The 19,566-nt window shown below is 50.0% G+C and overlaps 1 protein-coding gene and 1 long non-coding RNA gene across 4 annotated transcripts in view; one reads left to right on the forward strand and one right to left on the reverse strand.

Moving 5' to 3' along the window:
- Swap70 (SWA-70 protein) overlaps positions 1–10,271 on the forward strand; it is a 61,804-nt gene extending 51,533 nt beyond the window's left edge. For both annotated transcript variants that reach the window (NM_009302.3, XM_017322086.1), the window contains 5 exons: positions 25–132; positions 1,400–1,566; positions 5,945–6,143; positions 7,332–7,428; positions 7,996–10,271. In NM_009302.3, coding sequence (NP_033328.3) covers positions 25–132; positions 1,400–1,566; positions 5,945–6,143; positions 7,332–7,428; positions 7,996–8,102 — 678 coding nt within the window. In that variant the 3' untranslated portion in view covers positions 8,103–10,271. The remainder of the gene's footprint in view (positions 1–24; positions 133–1,399; positions 1,567–5,944; positions 6,144–7,331; positions 7,429–7,995) is intronic.
- A 1,995-nt stretch (positions 10,272–12,266) lies between these two features.
- Positions 12,267–15,163, reverse strand: Gm32861. Of its 2 annotated transcripts, XR_378418.4 has the most exons (3): positions 14,859–15,163; positions 13,728–13,862; positions 12,267–13,564 (listed from the first exon to the last, which is right to left on the reverse strand). It is a non-coding gene; the product is annotated as a predicted gene, 32861 (long non-coding RNA). The 2 variants fall into 2 exon arrangements; XR_869865.3 differs by having other exon boundaries at positions 12,267–13,862.
- Between the last annotated feature and the right edge of the window lie 4,403 nt (positions 15,164–19,566).

Raw genomic sequence — 19,566 nt, forward strand, 5'->3', positions numbered from 1 at the left:
GGGGATGGGCTTCTGACTGATTAGAAACTGGAGGAAGCAGCCTCTCGTGCGGCAGACGAGGAAAAGAAACGCTTGCAGACTCAGGTGGAGCTACAGACCAGGTTCAGCACGGAGCTGGAGCGGGAGAAGCTGGTGAGTCTGAGAACCGCTGCCTCAGCTCTGGAAGGCCTGGCTGCTACTTCATCCTGGCTTTGCTGTGCCTTGGGTGGCTGCTGGGGGGGTTGTGTGCTTGTTTGTGCGTTATCCTTTATTAAGCATTTTCTGTGTACCAGAGAGGTAGAGGGAAAAGATGGGTGCCTTGTTTTCCACACCCCTAAGCAGAATTGTATGCTGTGGGGGTGATAAATGCTTAGTTAGTATGGTTACATGTCTTCATTTGCTTTGAGGTGTCCCTGTCATCCTGAGGCAGCCAGGATCCTTTTCATTCTCAAAAGGCTCGTGGTATGGACAGTGACTAGCTGTGAAAGAGTAAGCCTAAACCCACAGCATTTCTCCTCTGTAGTGAGGAAAGTGAACACAGACGTCTGAGCTCAGGGTGCTGCTCTGACCACGCCAAGGTCCAGTTGCTCTGTGGAGCCAGATGGTTACTGGAGCACACGTCTCTCATGGAATGCTGCTGTGCTGAGCCCTGTGCCTGAACAGGGTCTGCTTAGAGGCGAGATTCCTGTTTGTGTTCAGGAAGGTGCCTGTGATGCATGTGAAGATGTGCGGCTGCCTTCCTTCCCTGCTCTGCCTCTCTGAGCCCTAGTGTGATTGTGATTGGTGTGTGTTCCCTGCACAGGCCATTCTGTGAGCTCTCGGGACTCTCACGAGAACACTGGGAGCTAATGTTGGTGTCGTAATTTATAAACTTCAGAGAAGTACACCAGCATGTCTGAAAGTATGTGTGTCAGGGTACTGGGTATGGAACTCCGTGACTCACACATGTGAAGTAAACACTACCAGCAAGCGGTCCCCCAGCCCTGTCTTTATGTTTTTAAAAACAGGGATTAACTCCTCTTCAATCCAGAGGGGAAAGCCATGCACTTGTTAGTGCCCAGGGATGGGGAAGGAATTATAGGCAGTAGGACCTGCAGCTCATAGGCTGTTCTGCCTGGGCAAAGGCTCACTCTTAAGATTTGGAAAACAGGTTTCTGGCTTTAAAATAGAAAAGAATGTAAAGAGAAGTTCCACCTTTTTTTCTTGACTCGAATAAAAGTATAGAGTAGAAAGGATAACACATACAGAACAGGGGTGTGGCGTTGGGTTGCAGTTTATTTTCTTGAACTCCTAGCGTGGATGCTGAGTGTACCCTCCCGTTCCCTACATCCTTAGCCGAAAGGCAGAGGTGCGGTGGGAGCCTTGCCGTGGGACAAAGTCACCCAATTTAAGCAAGACCACCATCCTCTCATCCCTCCAGATCAGACAGCAGATGGAGGAGCAGGTTGCCCAGAAGTCCTCCGAACTGGAGCAGTATCTGCAGCGAGTTCGGGAGCTGGAAGACATGTACCTAAAGCTGCAGGAGGCTCTTGAGGACGAGAGGCAGGCCCGGCAGGATGAAGAGACTGTGCGCAAGCTTCAGGCCAGGTGCAGATGGTTTGCTGCCCTCTCCCTCGGGGGCTTTGCTTGCTCAGGATTCTAACACTGTTGTTTAGTCTGGGAGACCCTGCACATTGGGCTGGCAGGGGTGTTTCTTCTGATCGTGGGGTACAGAATCCTTTGCTTGGGGGTCTAAGGGCCTTGTACCGAGAGCATTCTGGTGGCCCTGTTTGCCGGGATGCACTTCATTCTACTCCAGAACGTCTATCTGCCAGATCAGCTGTAGTGGAAACTTGAGTTTGGCCTGAGTGGCCCTTGCTGCAGAGGCAGGACTGCCTTGGGCCAGGCTGCAACAGAGTTTGGTGGATGGGGGGGGGGGGGGGAGATATATATACTTTCTGTTGGTAGTGTGGGGTTGCCACCATTTCTTCACATGTAATCCAAGTTTTAAAGTTGAAACTAGATTTTGCCCCACCCCTGAACTTTTAAAATCTGGTTTACAATTTATGATATTTATATTCTCAGAGAAAAATTTTGATTTGAATTTTTTTCTTTTTGACTGCGTGTACATCTGTGTGAGGGTATTAGAAGCGCTGGAACTAGAGTCACAGGCAGGTGTGAGCCACCATGTGGGTGCTGTGAATTGAACCCAGGTTGTCTGGAAGAGCCACCTGTGCTAACCGCTGAGCCATCTCACCAGCCCCTGCTTTGGGTCTTTGTAACATCAGGGAGGATGCCAGAGGATGGGGAGCTGTCCTGGTTTAACCCATTGTCTCGTTTACTTCTTCATGAGGCCTTGTGGGAGGCAGTACAGATGTACCTGGGCCTTGAGCTGTAGCTCCCCACCCCATGTTGGGGAACAGTTAGAAGGTAAGCTGGTAGAATTTATACAGCTGCCAATCCTCATGTGAGAAGCAAAAGATGCTGTTTAAACCCGGGAAGAAAAGGAGAGGACCTGAGATGGCTCAGCAGGTAAGAGATGCTCGACACTGTGCAAGCCTGATGCCCCTAGTTCTATCGCTGCCACCCATGTCAAGGAGGAACGAGGAAACGGACTCACCGGGTTGCCCTCTGACCTCCACACACTTGCCATACCTCACACAGCACACACATACACATGATAATAAGTTAAAAATATTAAAAATGGAAAATAAACTGGAAAAGGCGTCTCCTCTAGTTGTATACTTAGCCAAAAGTGATGGGGCTGGTGAGATGGCTCAGGGGTAGAGGTCAGCTTGATCTCTGAGATCCACATGGTGTAAGGAGAACAAACCTGTCTAATCTCCACGCGTGCACCTCTGCATGCAGCCACACCCAAACAACATAACAAAAAGGCATCCAATGTTTCGTTTAGAAAAAACTGATTTGGGGCCACCCAGGTGACTTGGTGGGTAAAGCCGCTTGCTGCATAAGCCTGGCAGCCCAGGTCCAATCCATGGAACCCACAGGAAGGGGGAAGGAGAGAAGCTACTGCACAGGGTTGCCCTCTGCCCTCGACAGCTACTTGGAGCTATCAGTGGTGCTGTTGACAGTGGCATTAGCAGGTCATTCAGGAGAAGGTGCAAATCCCATTTCACTTCCAGAGAGTGGCACTCTGAGTGACACTAGACATATTTTGAGCTACAGATTTGTTCTTGCTGGGAGTTTATAGATTACTCTCATGCACAAAATCTATGGGGAAGGCATGTTTCGGTAGTTTTGAGGGAAATAGGATATAACACAGCAGAGATTAAGCCTCGGAAGAGCAGGTAACTCAGACGTTTACAGAAGTATCAGCGCTCCTGTGTGTGGGGTAGATGGTGCTTTCTGCAGTGGTGACTTTTCTCTGGCTTTGATAATGAGAAAAGCAACTAGGGAAAGGAGGGTTCGCTTTGGCTTGCGGTTCCAGAGGGGAGTCTGTAATTGCTGGGAAGGCATGGCGTGGTGGCAAGAGCAGGAAGTGGCTCATCCCCTCGCCATCCGCGAAAGGAACAGGAAATGAGGTGAGCCTTACAAAGCCTGCACCCTGTGACACAGAAGAATGGAAATGGGCTAGAAGGGTCGGCTGAAAGGCCATATGGGTCTGTGAGTTTTTATGTCACCAAACTAAAGTTGAGTTTTATTTTTAAGATATAGTCTCACTATGTGGCCCCAGATGGCCTGAAACTGGCTCTGTAGACCAGGTCTGCCTGCCTCTGACTCCCAAGTGATGGGATTGAAGGTATGCACCACCACTGCCCGGCTTATTATCATTATTTTTGAGAAAGGCTGACCTCAGGAGGAAGATGCTATGTAGTTGAGTATGACCTTGAACTCCTGATCTCCAGGACTCCATCCCTGGAGTGCTGCCTACAGACATGTACCGCATCTGTTACTAGCTAGCTATTGAGCCCAGAGCTCTGTACAAGATGGATAAGCACTCTTCCACCTGAGCTACATCCCAGGCCCAGGGGATAGCTTTTGAATGCCTGAAAGGGTCCATGATGTACCTGGTACAGTAGTGTGCACTGCTGCCTCTCTGCCAGCTGCTGGGATGTTTTTCATGTGTTTGAAGGCAGCCGGGGCCCAGGTTCTTAAGTGAGGTATGGATGGGTACTTAATTCCCATGGTACTTGAATTTAAAGTAGTATTTTACTATGTCAAACTTTTAGTTTTTTATCCATAAAATAATGGTGATTGCCGGTTTCAGGGCTGTGAGGATGAAGTTAGATGTAGCAGGTACAGTGTTTAGCATGCCAATGTTTAGTTTTCTGTTCTTTGATCTCATTCATGGATGGGGAAGATACGTCATGTACAGAATTAAGAAGGATGTTGAATGATAGCATTAGGTCAAGAGAACATCAGAAAGACAGAGGGACTAGAGATGGCTCAGCAGCTAAGAACACTTGCTGCTGCTCTTATGGTGGGCTAGGGTCCAGGTCCCAGTACCCTTATGGCAGGTCACAACGGATTCTCCTGTCTTCGCCTCCTGAGTTGCTAGGAGGACAGACGTGTGCACACACTTGGCTTATTCCTTCTCTGTAAAGGAGGACGCTTAGGCACAGGAAGGGCGGAAGTGCTGAAACCTTTAGTCAGAGGTCAGTTTGCAAACCACAGAAACCAACTTGGATGAGGGAAGGCAAAAGGTGATTTATGGGAACATTCTTAAATAGTTCTCCAGTTCCATGGAGGGCAGGTGGCCTGGCTTGAACAGTGGCAGGAACCAAGGGGTATGGGCCTGGGGCGGATGCCACAGACACACACAGGTCAGCTCTCCTGTTGCCCCTGCCATCAGTAAGAACAATTATCCATCGTCTCTGGTTCTGTGCCAGGCGCTTTTGAGTCAGAGTTCCAGGGAACAATTGCTTTGCCAAGCTCATTTCTTGTTCCACCAAGCTCTGCTGCCAAGGGCAGGTGGCAAGGTCTGTATGGTGGAGTCTGTACTGGGAGATGGGGCTTCACCTCCCACAAGACCCCACTGTGCTATTCTCTAGCTGCATGAAGCAGCCTAGCCCTCTGAAAGCTTGCCCTTCCTCTGTACTTCAGCACTCTCACTGACCATAGAAGAGCATTGGCAAAGAACACAGATGCGTAATGGATAGCTATGAACGGGGAGTGCATGTCAGGGCTGTCTGCGGTGCTGCGCTCAGTGGTAGACACTGTATTCTGGAGACTTCCAAGGAGCTCAAGTGTGCCTCTAGGGGGATTTGGGATCTGGAAGGGGTGGTGTGGTCCTTGCCTCTTTCCTTGCTGCTGCTGTAGAGAGCAGATGCTGCAGGTGACAGTGGTTGCCCTGCCAGATGACTTGACTCTGTGGCTCCTTGTTAGACTTGTGCCTTGACACTGTTGGCGTTTGGCTACACTGTCTGCGTAGTGCAGGCTTGGGCGGTGTATTGGTTTATTTATTTAAACACAAATGTAGTTGACTAATCCAAGCCAGCTTGTTCTTGCGACTAGCACTTTGGCGTCAAACACCTGCATTGAAGTCCATTGTGTCCTCTGCGGTACACTTGTGGACACATTCCTTCATCTGTGACGAGGGACCGGTACCTCCAGGATTGTTTTGTTGGTAATAGGTCTTTATTAGATGAATAAATGTTTCAGTGTTGTAGCAACTAGGCAGGTTGCAGAGCTTGGCTCCTTGGCCTTACTTCTTCATCTCAGATGTGACTACTAATTGAACATATGTGCACTCTGCAAAGCAGCGGAGAAAACACACTTGACGCTGTTCTTAACATACACTTGCCACTGTCTAAATGCTAGTTTTCGTTTTCCTTCATGTAAGATTGAGGACACTTGGAGCAGGACATGCGGGCTGCTCTCAGGCTTTGTGATAGACACTCCTTGGCTCCCAGTCTCCTTTAAGATGGGAGGCCTCGGATGACTGAGATGCTCGTCTCTGAAATGCTTGTCCATCTTGGCCAGGGTCCCCAGCAGGGTGTGACCCCGAGTGTCCTCTGTGTTACAGGTTGCTGGAGGAAGAGTCTTCTAAGAGGGCAGAGCTGGAAAAGTGGCACCTGGAGCAGCAGCAGGCCATTCAGACAACAGAGGCGGAGAAGCAGGAGCTGGAACAGCAGCGTGTCATGAAGGAGCAGGCATTGCAGGAGGCCATGGCACAGCTGGAACAGTTGGAGTTGGAGCGGAAGCAGGCCCTGGAGCAGTATGAGGTGGCTGGACTTAGCCCTGACACACCTGTAACTGGCACCTGAGATCAGCTGGGGTGGGGGTGGGGCTCTGCACCTAACACTGCACAAACCAATGTAAACAGACTCCAGCACTCACTTGGCGGAATCTTGCTTAGCAAAGAGAAGAAAGAAGCAGTTTTATTTTGTTTTCTACAGAGGTGTCTGTCCACTCAGGGACCATGCAGGAGTGTGATGAGGAAGTACAGTTACATGCTGTGACAGAGGGTCCCCACGCTGCAGAATTGACTCCAAGGACACAGGGATAGCATGCAGGTGTAGGCAGTACCCATTGCCCCACCCTGAGGGTGAGCACCTAGGGAGGTCACTTACTCCCAGCCCCTCACTCAGACCTTATTGGAGGGGCCCATGGTGGCAGAGAGGTGCTGACATTCGAGACCAGAGGAAGTCACCGAGAAGCTACGTCCTCAACACCAATGTCTTAGTTACTGTTGCTGTGAGAAAACACTGTGACCAAGGCAACTTATAAAATAGTATTCAATTGGACTTACGGTTTCAGTGGTTAGAGTCCATGATGGGGGAATGAAGACAAAGGCAAGGACAGCTGAGCACCCACGTCTTCTGAAAGCATGAGGCAGAGAAACACTGGAATGGCTCTTTTGGAACCTCAGAGTCTAGCCCAGTGACATAGCTCCTCCAACAAAGCCACTCTCCTAATCCTTCCCAAACAGCTCCACTGACTGGGAACCAAGTATTCAAACATATGAACCTACTAGGGCCACTCATTCAAGGACACCGTGGCCATGGTTGTCCTGACTGTGTGCCAGCAGACCAGCCCTTCCTTTTCATGTCCTTCAGAACCTATTCCTATTGAAGCTAAGACTGACAGTTATTGTGAGAGAGCTGAGCTAGCAACAAGACAGGCCAGGAAGGGCAGGTGTGGGGCAGAGGCAGAAAGCTGACACAGAGGGGCCTACTGTCACATGCATGAGGTGAGATGAGCCTTGGAGTCACAAGGCTTGGCCTCCACCCTGCTTCCTCCACCTTGGGCAGATGCTTAGCTCTCTGAGCCTGAGTTTTTGCTAGTGTGCAGTAGATAACGATAGCTCTTCCTCCTTACAGTGACCCTGGTCATTTAATGAGGGAGTCCACGGGTGTACAGTAGGTGCCAGTCCACGCTACTTAGATCTTAATCTGCCACTTTTGTCCTAGGGAGTTAAAAAGAAGCTAGAGATGGCAACACATATGACCAAGAGCTGGAAGGACAAAGTGGCCCATCATGAGGGATTAATACGATTGATAGAACCAGGTAATATTTATATATATATATATATATATATATGTATAATTATCTATTTTAACTTATTTTCTGTTGCATTTATGCAGTTTAATTTATGTGAACAAACAACAGTAACTTTCTTAGGGGCACAAAGCTCTTGCTTCTATACATAGCACCACATAAAACTGGGCATAGGAGCAGCTACCTGTACTGCTAGCACTTGGGGTCTGAAGTGTGAGCTCATCCTTGAGATGGCTCAAGGGTTAAGGCACTATGTAGGCCTGACGACTTAAGTTCAAGTCCTTGGAACCCTTACCAATGCCTGGATGGGGGAATGTACATTTGCAATCCCAGGGTTCCTACAGGGAGATGGGAGCAGAGAGCCCGCTGAAGCCATGATGCTCCTGTGGATTCTCTTAAGCTTGTCCTCCTTAGTAAGTGCTCCTGGGTAACCTCCCTGCGTGCATAGTTGCTGCTCTTTTGGCTGGCGGACCTTTTTGGGTATTCCTCAGAGAAGTAGGAGTGTTGTCCCCCTGATGCGATGACAGGTGCGGAGAGAGCCAGCCTTCCTGCATTGAAAGCACGCTTGTCGCTTAGGTTCCAAGAACCCTCATCTGATCACCAACTGGGGACCCGCAGCGTTCACCCAGGCAGAGCTCGAGGAGAGAGAGAAGAGCTGGAAAGAGAAGAAGACCACAGAGTGACGGCCGTCCCAGCGGTCACCCAGTCAGTCACATCAGTGAGGAGTCAAGAGCTTCATACCTGGGACAAGAACATTGGCTTTGCTGCTTCTAAGTCTCCCCTCAGGGCTCCAGCAGGGTCCTGTGCTGAGGACGCCATGTTTACCTTCTAGAGATGTCTCAGCTCTCCTGGCGAGAACATAGGCACAGGTGTGGCTGGAGCCACCTCACTGTTGTCTTCTGCAGCCCTTGCAGCCCCTGGTCTCAGCCCCGCCTTGGATGGGAGGTCAGCTGTCTCCTCCCCTCCGGCAGCGCATTCCCTTGGCCGATTGCCTGGTCTGTTGGCCTCTTTGAGTCAGGTGTCATGGCAAGCCTCCGCTGTTGGTGCTCTGATGGACAAGTCACTAGTCACTGCCCTTGTGGATGGAATCTGGTTGGTGACTCTTCCCAGCTTCAGCTAAGATACTTCCCTCCCTGACCACCACACACATGGCATGCTTCGTTTGCATTTTCTTTCTCCTCACCTCAAAGCAAGACTTATCCTGGCCCAGCGGCTCAACTTAGTTCTTTGGGTGTTCTGTCCCCAGCTGCTAGTCTGTTGAAATCAATGGTGATTGGATAGTTTGGGGGGTTACATGGGCACAGTGGAAGCTGACAGAATGTGGACTGGTAAGATGTAAAGTGTCACAGGATGATGGCCAGCCTTGTGGCTTTCACTAGAACTATGTCTCTCTGCTTTTCCCTCCGAGGATGACACAGATTGTGGTTTGTATGCTTCTTGTTTGAGGAATGATTTCAGCCCTAATCTGGTCTGAGACGGAGATGAGTGGTTGGAAAGTAAGCCTTACCACACTAGTTGGAATCTGTAACCAGCAGTAACTCCATGCACAGCCAAGAAGCTTTACATTATAAACAGGAAGGTGACCCATGTGGCACAGAAGAGGTGGGACTCAGTAGAGAGCAGGGACCCCCACGGGCCTGGTCCAGCCTTGCCTCAGAGCAGGAAGGAGGCCATTCCAGACATGTGCAAGTCTACAGATAGATCCCAGCAGTCCTGGCATCTACATAAGGACTGGATAGAGTTCCATTAATCTCTGCCTTTTATGACTGGAAAACATTTGCCAATGGAAGTCTTACCAATTTTTCTTAAGATTTTGGGCTGCTTAATAAAAGTAATTTTATTTAATGTTTATAGTTGCCTTCATACAGTTTAGATTTGTGTGCAAAGTATCACTGTGTCACGAACCTTCTTAGTGGATAACTTGGGTGTAGGTTTGGACCTGGCCATTCACTCACCATGTTTCCTTGTCAGTGCAGCCGGGAATCAGACCAAGGGGACCAGGGTCTCCCCTGTGTCTTGATGATGTCTCCTAGAGACCTCAGTGTCCTTGGAGAGAAAAGAAAAAGAAACTCCAAGAAGGTACTGGCCGGTGTGAAATGTCTGGACGGAAGCAAGGGCCTGGGGGTCCAGGGGAGACTGGGGTAAAGGGATCGCCCGGGCCGGGCTGACAGAACCTCCCTCCTTAAACCTGGACTGTCTTACAGCACAGCCAGAGGCATGGCCCGCAGCTGCCACGGCCCTCCTTGTCTGGTCTCAAGCCTGAATACTGCATGCTCCCTTTGTATGGGCTGTGCAGAAGGCGTCTGCAGTCTGTAGTGTTTGTTTCTGCTTGCCTCACCGGCTTCAGTAGCACTGTGGCTGGGAAGTGAAAGTCCTTTGTAGACAGTGGATGAGAAGACCGCACAGATGTGAACTGTGTGACTCCCCTTTAGGCCAATGCGCTGATACTTGTGGGTCTCTCCTGATACTCAAGGTGGTTTCAGCTAAGTGTCTATAGACCGTGCCTCATCTCTGTAATAACTACAGGAAACGTTGGGAGTGTCTGTCTGTGTGTTCACTGTAATCAGCCCTTTCCTCCAACGAGAGATGAGATTATTTGCAGGAATTATGAATGAAAAGCATTTGAAAATGTTTTGGGATCTACTATATTGAGAATGAACAAAATATTTATAATTTTAAAACATTTTTATCTACACATACAATGTAATATGCTCTACTTCTTGTTTTTTTTTTGTTTTGTTTTTTTGCTAATTTTTCTAAGGTATTAAAATGTTTTCTATGGGATTTTTGGTTTCTATTTTTTTAGTAAAGTGGACTCAATAACAAAATTAAACATACCAGAATTTCATACATTTTAAACTGGTTACATTAATAAAATGGAGTAAAGTGTGTGTGTGTATGTGTGTGTGCACTTGTGTGTGCGTGCCTGCCTGCATGTGTGCTTTTGCTAATCTTCATTTTCATACAGTCATGTGGATGTGGTTTAGGGATACTCCTGAAAACACTGGGTTTGGGAGTTAAGACCTCAAGAAGTTAGCTGTGACCTCATGTTTGGTGTGAGTCACAGCTGTGGGAAGCCTTGGTCAGCTCAGGAACCTACCTCTATCGTTGCTGTTACCTCTGAAGTCTTTTCTTCTTGTCTCTGTTCTCTCAATTTATTTATTTATTTTTATGTCTTTGACTAGAATAAACCTTGTGGTTTTCTATTTGGTTTTACATGGTCACCAAGATTAAAACTTCGTACTGTGGATGAAGCGGTCCCTTGTTCTAGCTTGACTATGTATTGGCAAGCTGGTCTTCCCTCATGAAGGAGAGCAGGGAGAGAAAGGTGTTTGTCAAACCATCCTTCTTTCTCTAGTGCAGTGCTCTCAAGTACAGACACTTGTTCCTGAGGGGACACTTGGCAGTATCTGGAAACATTTGTGGTTTTCATAACTGGAAGGAGTGTGCTGGCTGTGGTGGGTGCCTTGCATCACCCCTGCTCGGGGGCAGTTGCTGTTAATTCCTGTTAAGCCTCATTGACCCTTCTGAGGTTTCTAAGTCATTGGTCTTGGGTAGTGGGCACATTTGTGGCGGACACTAAATTCCAACCCTAGTCTAGACTCAACCTCCCTGTCCATTTTCTACTAGAGCAGAAACAGTCTGTCAGGGCCATACACCCACAGGAATGTGGGCCTTTCTCTATGTCTGCCTCCTGTATGGCAGTTGCGAGGGCCAGAGAGATTGTTAGAGTAAGCAAAGGAGAGCTCTGTCCAGATCCCACCTCCCCACTTCACCCCAGTTCTCCCCCAAACACAACCAGTAGCCTAACCTGGGTTTCTGAAGGTGGTATCTGGGAGACTCACTTCCTGAGTTTCCTCTCTGCTCTTTAGCCAGGAGCACCCCAGGGACAGGGTCCATCACAGACTGGGGGTTCAGACCAGCTGCCACCTCCATGTCACCCTCAAAGTCTGTCCAATGGGAGTGAGGCTGTCCTAGGCTGCCAGAGCAGGGGTTTCATATCAGGGGAGAGCATTCCAGGATTGGAATTGAGTGTCCACCACAAACATACCCACTACCTAAGACCGGTGACTTGGAAGCCTCAGAAGGGCCAGCAAGACTTAACAGGAATGGACAGCACTCTCCAAGCGAGGCTGGTTCGAGGCACCCACTACAGCCAGCACACTCCTGGTTATGAAAACAAGGATACAATGAGTGATTACAGAGAATGTGAACTAGGGAAAAGACTTCATCTCGGAGGCCCAAGGCCTGCAGCCCTGGTTCTGAGCTGGAAGCTGGTGATGGCAGGAAAGGGCTTTTTCCAGCGTTCTGTGCTTCCCACCCCTGCTTGCATCAGAGTACTTACCTGGGAAGGAGTCCGGGCATCAGTCACATAGATCTAGGCTCAGTTGTGACTCTGAGACAGGATGGCTACATCTCCCCTTCCACACATACCTAGCTCTGAGCTTTACTCCAGGGCTGACCCAGGAGTTTTTGACAACTGATGTTTCCTGCATTAGGACAGTGCTCCCTTTCTGAGAAACACCTCCTGCAGATTACCGTGGTGTGTTGAACCAGCCTTCTGTGCATCCTCTGGGGGGACCTGCTTTTTCACTATAAGAACCACTTCTTCCAGCGCGCGCGCACACACACACTGTGCCCACAGAAAGCCTCCTCAAGGACAGCTTCATGTGGACCAGCAAAGAGGGTGCAGCAGCTCATGTCTTCCTCAAGCCCTGAACCTGCTTACAGAGCCCCCGGGTCTGTGCAGAGCCACTGTGGAGGCAGGTGTGTCCCTTCCCTGAATGTGATCTTTAAGAGTGTCTTTCTGCTTAAACACTAAACTCAGTAAGTTGCCTTACGTGAAGTTTACTTTTATAGACTTTTATTTATTCTTTACAATCTCATATGTTTGTAATGTATCTCAATTATACCCATCCCCACCCCCTGTCCTGCACCCTGCCCCTGCATGCCCCTCCTCCACTTTTTTTTTCCTTTCATTTTTGTAACTGAGTCCAGTCAGTGCTGCCTTTCGGAATGAAGACTGATCTTACTGGCTTGGTTATGGGCTGCCGTGACTCCCTGAGCACAGTGGCTGTGTCTGGTCAAGAACGCAGCGCTCCATAACACACCTCCCCATCCCCAACTCCTGCACTTGTTCTGCCTTGATGTTCCCTGGGCCACCGGATGGGCTTGATACAGATGCTCCAGTTGGGGCTGATCACTCCACAGTCACTTGCTGTCAGCACTCTGACCAGTTAGGAGTCTCTGCATTACTGCTGCATTGCTCTGCATTACTGCTGCTCACTGCAGAGAAGCTTCTCTGGACAAGGTTGAGGACAGCACTCCGTGGAGAAGATTGCTGGCCCAGCTGCACTGAATTGAAAGGTGACGTTCTCAGATGGCTGTCCACTCATCACAGTGTGCTGGAACAACTAGTGGGCAAAGTTCTTTTCTGCAGTTAGGTCAAAACCCACCTGCAACCAAGCTGAACCCCCAACCCCCAAGGCTCGAAGGGGATTGCCTGGGGCTGCTGGAGACAGTCACTGAGTCAACTGAAAGGGTTAGACTAGGCTGTCTGCCCTCAGAATGGCACTGCACAGATGATGTCCCCAGCGTGTCACCCCTGGAGCACAAGATGGCCATCTGCCCCTTAAAGGCTGGTGGGGACACTCCCCACACCCCACAATGCCGTTGGGGAAGTCACATGGTGAGGGACTTTCCTTTTGAGCTAGGCCAGGCCATGTGGTGGGGATTTCTGCTGATCGTCTGGCAGGTGTCTGTATTAAGTTGCTCATGCGAGGCTTCTGGAGAGTTGGGGGAATATCCGAGATGCTTAGAGGCAGGTGTGCAACTTCTGAGGCGTCCAAGGAGGAATGAACCAAACAGCCCCAGAATGGGGCCCAGAAATACCTAGTTCCTGTCAGCTCATAGCCTAGCTCTTTACCTCTAAGCAAGCGGTGGTCGAGGGGATCTCAAGGGGCCAGGACTGCTATACCCCAGCAGGTCCCCAGGATCCACATCTCTGCTCCTGCACCTTGTGACTTCTTGGGTGGCTACTGAAGGTTTATGCCATGGTCACAGATTCTTCAGGGTTGACCAGCTCCTGCTGCTCTGAGTGGCATCTAGTCTCCATTTCTCCCAGGAATCTTCAGGAAAGCCGATACTAAGTGGAAAACACCCCACATGCCTTTGAGGGGACTTCCCGGACTCTTGATAGACAGGCTCGTTTGAATTCTTTCTCCTAACAAACAACTCTGTAGATTTTTTTCTATCACAAGGTGGTGTGATACCCAGTGTGGGAAATGGGAAAGCAGGTGTGAGCTCACCTGGGACAGTCAGCAAGGATTCCGAAGGGAGGCCTGTTGGATCTGTGTGTTTCTGGCCAGGCGGCCGCCAGGTGGCAGCCGTGCACCATGTCCGCGGGTTAAGACTGCGATGCCTGTGTTCTGCTGACCAGGATCCTGTCAGTGGGGACAATCCAAACTCTGAGCACTGCCGGGAGCCAGACCCCACCTAATTTTACCGAATCTCCCCAACCCATAGTGTTCACGTGATTTACCTATTTTACAGATGTGAAAAATTGGGCTCAGGAAGGTAGGTAGTCAGTCACCCCAAGGAGTCACAGGCTCTGGGGACCAGAAAGCCCAAATGAGGGGTCCTCTGTGCCAGAGGGCCCCCACCACTCCCACAATGCAGGCAGGCCTAAGGCATGGGGTGGGAGTTCTATGGTCTCTCTGTCTCTGAGGCTCCTGGCACTTTCCCTTGGGAGCTGAGGGGACCCTGAATTGCATCCTTGGTCCAGTGTGGTCACCACAGCTTTCTGTCTGACCATCCTTTACAATGCCTTCTGGGAGCAAGCCAGCAAGCTTGGAGTTTTGGCTGGAGGCGCCTTGGGGATGGGGGAGGGTGGAGGGTGGAGGATCAGCAGCCACAGAGAAGGGGCCTGTTTCCTGACTCTCTGACCCGGGCTGTCTCTGTGGAGGCCCCAGACCCAGGAAGGTCATCTAGGGCGAAATTCCAGCTTGAGCCCCCTGAGCAATGACTTCAGTTTTCTTGATAAGGCAGAAAAAGGGACACTGAGTGTCCACCCCACACCCCCTCTCTGTCAGCACCTCGGCTCTAGTGAGGCCTCTGTGGTAGACAGCCTGACGGGGAGAAGAGACAAAGATAGACTGGGGACAGATAAGGACAGAGACAGCCAGGGACAGATGGAGCATAGAGGTGAAGATGGGGCAGCTGCCTGTGGGGAACCCCAGGGGTCAGCACCCGGCCTCTGTCTCAGCTTGCTAAAAGCTGGTTGATTGTCAAGGCTGCCACAGAGAGACTTGGGGGATATAGCAGGAACATTGGCTGTGCCGCCAGCTTGAAGAACACAACTCTAATGCCTGGGCCTGGGTCCTAGTGTGTGACTCCTGAGGCTGGTGTTTCCGTGTGTTGATGGAGTCAGGGGGTGTTACCTCTGAGGTTCCAGGAAGCATCAGCAAAGAGGTTGAGGGGCCTTGGCTCCATGGCCACCGCTGTTGGATAGGAACTGCTACTGCTTTGTGGCCTTCCAAGGTCACCTGGCCTCACAGTCTTCCAGGCACGGTCTGTGAGAGAATATTTGCACCCAACACTGTCTATTTGGCTTGTCAGGTTGGTGGAAGCTGAAAAGACACAGCTGGCCTGTGGGCTCCTGGGTCACCATGTGCAGTTGAGTCACAACCCTCAGGGAACAAGAGCCTGGACTCAGGGCTGTGCCCACAGACACATCCACACAGGTACCCAGATGCCTTGTGCAGCTGAGTCACTGTCACTCCTTGGGGAGCGCGTGCTGGCTCGCATGTGTACACAGGTACATAGAGACAGGGTGCACCTGACTGTGAGTCACTGGTGCCAGCCAGCTCTGAGGGAGGGCACTGAGAGTCTGTCCTGCCATCCCTGTTTAAAAGCAAATACTCACATGCCTACATAAGAATGTATGCCTAAAGCACGGCTTCTTCGTACTGGGGTGTGTGTGTGTGTGTGTGTCAGAAATACTTGTTGAATGAACATACGAGCAGAATGAATGGACAGACAAACGAAGAGATGGGTGACACCCCCCTCCCTGCTTGGTAAAATTGGTCAGGGCAGCTCCTCAGGGTGGGTCCAATGCTCTGTGTCTGCAGGGAGTTGTCTTGCTCCAAATATAGCCTCCATGGGTGGGCGGGGAGCCAGGGATGCTTCTCAGGCAGTGACTTCACTGGGCCCAGGGCCCAGCCTCTGTGGACTTGGAGAAAATGAACAGAGGCCCAGCTTCCCATAGCCAGGCTTGAACTGTGGGGCTGGAGCCGTCAGTGCCACCGCTTGGCACCTGGAACTGTGGCACAGGGGTGGTACAGATGGGTGCGGAGAGCTTCTGGGCTGGCACTTCTTGGGGAAGGCAGGGGCCTGCCTGCTGATTGCATAACGCAGACCCCCTGCCGGGCTGTCCTTCATCTGGCAGGGACAGCCCTCTGGCCTGGGCTTGCTCCCAGGCCACTCCTTTGTTTCTGGAATCTTTTCTTTTTTTATTATTTCTTTTATTTTTTGAGATTGTAATGTAATTACATCATTTTCCCCTTCTCCTTCCTCTCTGCAAACACTCCCTAACAACCCCCTTGCTCTCTTTCAAATTCATGGCTTCCTTTTTTCCCCCATTAATTGTTGTTACATACATATGCATGTATATGTGTGCGCATGTGTGTGTACACATATGTTTTCCTAACTATAACCTGCTCAGTGTAGATAATGGTACTTGTTTGTATGTTTTCAGGCCTGACCACTTGACATTTGATAATCAGCTGGTGTGCTTTTCCTTGGGAAAGACTTTGAGCAGTCCTTAGTTGCCTGTAGTTCTTTATGGAGGGTTGGGGCCTCGTGGGCTCCCTGTCCACTTTGGCATGTCTATAGTTGATGTCTGCTTTCAGCTTATGTTCAGGCTGCCATGTTGGTGAGACTTCATGGGTGTAGTAGCATCTGAAATGACTAGGAGGCAGGGTCTCACAGCCATCTCTGGTCCTCTGACTCCTACAATCTTTCTCTTCCCTGAGCCTTAGGTGTGGCATGTTTTGAAGATGTACCCACTGGGACTCGGTAGGATCCTCTTTCCTTGGCACCCCCCCCCCCAATTCAGCTCAGCAGTTGTAGTATTACTGGAGTTGACATCCTGCCTTTAGACCTGTCCTTTCTGCCCTGCCCTGCTCACAGCTGTCAGGCATTTTTCTAAAATAAAGATCTGACTCAGCCCTTTTCTGTTGGAAAGGCTCCCTGTGGCTTCTCCCGGTGAGCAGCAGGTTGGATGCCTCCCCCGGTGCTCAAACCATCTTTCCTGGGTCCACCCTACCTGGGTGTTTCGAAAGGCTGTCACATGGACAATGTGCTGGCTAGTTTTAGGTCAACTTGACACTAGCTAGTCATCAGAGAGAGAGGAAAATAACTCCATAAGAACAGGCTGTAGGCAAGCCTGTGAGGCATTGTCTTAATTAACATTGATGAGAGGGCCCAGCCCATTGTGGGTGGTGCCATCCCTGGGTCCTGAGTTCTCTAAGAAAGCAGGCTGAGTAAGCCATGGGGAACAAGTCAGTAAGCAGCGCCCTCCACGGCCTCTGCATCAGCTCCTGCCTCCAGGTTACAGTTCTGTTTCTACCTGCCTGCCTTCCACAAGGGACTGTGCTATGAGACTGTGGGCTATGGCATGGGGTCTCATCACAGCAACAGTGATCCTAACTTGGGCAGAAATTGGTACCAGGATTTCAGAGTACTGCTGTGATAGACTGACTATGTTATTTTTAGGAAGATTGTGGAAAGACTTTGGAACTTTGGGTTTGAAAAGCCATCGAGTGTTCAAAGCTCAGTGAGCTGCTGCTCGGTGGGAGCTTAGAAGATAAGAGTTGAGAGGAATGGGGGTGATAGAGGCCTGGCTTGCGAATGAACTTCCGGAGGGAAGATTGAGAATCCCTTATTTTGGGGCCATTGCATATTTTTAAATAGGAACCTGTGGTTCTGGTCAGCTGGGCTTAAAGAATAGGCTGTGATTAGCAAGAGGCCAGAACCAGAGGTAAAACCGTTGCTTTGCCGGGACAATTGATGGTGGTTAGCTGGAGCCGAGAAATTAGCGGTGATTAAGAAGACACCAGCATTGCTGAGGTGGAGTCTTCTGGGAAGTGTTTCCTCAGAGTCAGCAGACAGAGGCTGTTCCAGCAGTGGCCAAGGCTGCTCACTTTGGTCTCCCAGGTGGCTCTGGTGTCGAAGGCATCAAGGGGTCATGGAGAGGCGCTAAGGCTTGACAGAGTGAGAGGCCGCGGAGGCCATAGGTTAGGGTGCAGCCTCAGAGCAGTGGAAACCCCAACAATGAAGAGGTCATGGAGAGGAGCTGAGGTGTGAGTGGAGTTCAGGAGTGGTTATTGGTAAAAGTGCACCCCCATGGCAGCAGAAGATGCTGGCACATTGGAGATGCCAGTACCGTGGGATGACCGCTGAGGACAGCAGCAGCGTGGAGAGCGCGCTGCAGAGGGCGGAGCCGGAGAAGTTAGCCTAGTTCTTAGGAGGAGCCCAGAAAACCGTGAGTGGATTGCAGAGATTGGACCCTGGGATATTTACACTGCTGGAATTTACTTTTGCTTTTTCCAGACTGTGAGTGTGGCCTGGTTCTTTCCTCTTGAAGTAAGGAAGTATCTAACTTATTTTGGCTTTATAGGACTCCACAGTTGAGAAACTTTTAAACTTTTTTTTTTTTTCCTTTCTGGTTATTTAAGACAGGGTTTCTCTGTGTAGCCCTGGCTGTCCTGGAACTCACTCTGTAGACCAGGCTGGCCTGGAACTCAGAAATTCGCTTGCCTCTGCCTACCAAGTGCTGGGACTAAAGGCATGCGCCACCACGCCTGGCCTGACTTTTAAGGAGGTTTGAATTTATAGAGATGGTGTGTGACTTTAAAGTCATTTATGTTTTATATTGAGATACTAATGTTAACATGCTATCCTGGGGACAATTGAGGCCTCCTCCTTCTTCTTCTTCTTTTGTTTTTTTTTGGTTTTTCGAGACAGGGTTTCTCTGTGTACCCTTGGCTGTCCTAGAACTCACTTTGTAGACCAGGCTGTCCTAGAACTCACTTTGTAGACCAGGCTGGCCTTGAACTCAGAACTCAACCTGCCTCTGCCTCCCGAGTGCTGGGATTAAGGGCATGTGCCACCACTGCCCAGCTGAGGCCCTTTTCTAATTGAAAAGTGATATGTGTATCTGTCAAGCTGACAAGGGGTCAGTTTTGCTAGCTAGCTTATGTCATCTAGACACAAACTAGAGTCATCTTAGAGGAGGGAACCTCAATTGAGAAAATGCCTCCATAAGATCAGGTTTATGCAAACCTGTAAGGCATTTTCTTAATTAGTGATCGATGTGGGAGGATCCAGCCTATTGTGGGCAGTGCCATCACCTGGCTGCTGGTCCTGAGTTCTATAAGAAAGCAGGCTGAGCAAGTCATAAGGAGCAAGCCAGTAAGCAGCATCCCTCCATGGCCTCTGCATCAGCTCCTGCCTCCAGGTTCCTGCCTTGTTTTGAGTTTCTGTTTTACTTCTTTTGATGATGAACAGTGATGTGGAAGTGTAAGCCAAATAAACTCTTTCCTCCCCACGTTGCTTTGGTCATGGAAACCCCAACTAAGACAGAAGGGTACAGAGATGGATGGGTGGTGGGCCGGCTCATATGGGTGGACTAATGAGCAGATGGAGAGATGGGTAGGCAGAGAGGTGGAAGGAAGCTGTTTAAGTCAAGACTGTTTCCAGTGCAAGGCATCAAAAGACCAGAAAGGAAAGAGGGGACTACCTGGAAACACGTGGGCTAGTCTGCCGACAGCATGCATGCCTCGTAGAGATGAAAACAGGGGAAGTCAGGAGCGTTGAGCCCTCAGGTTTCCCTGTGTTCTCTTTTCCCTTCAGTGACATTTTTTTCTGCCCAGGTGTTCTGTGGCATAGCAGCCGCCTTCTCAGACACTCTTGCTCATCCCTCCCAGAGGTTTTATACCCAGTGTTTGTGTATCTGTACCTATACAAGGATCACTTCCACTTTCTTCAGATAAGGTTTTATGTAGCCCAGGCTGGCCTCAAGTTGGTTATGTAACTGAGGTTGGCCATGTAGCTGAGGTTAACCTTGAACTCTTAACCCTTCTTGCA

The sequence above is a fragment of the Mus musculus genome, chromosome 7, assembly GCF_000001635.26.
Source record: "Mus musculus strain C57BL/6J chromosome 7, GRCm38.p6 C57BL/6J".
NCBI classification, from domain to species: domain Eukaryota; kingdom Metazoa; phylum Chordata; class Mammalia; order Rodentia; family Muridae; genus Mus; species Mus musculus.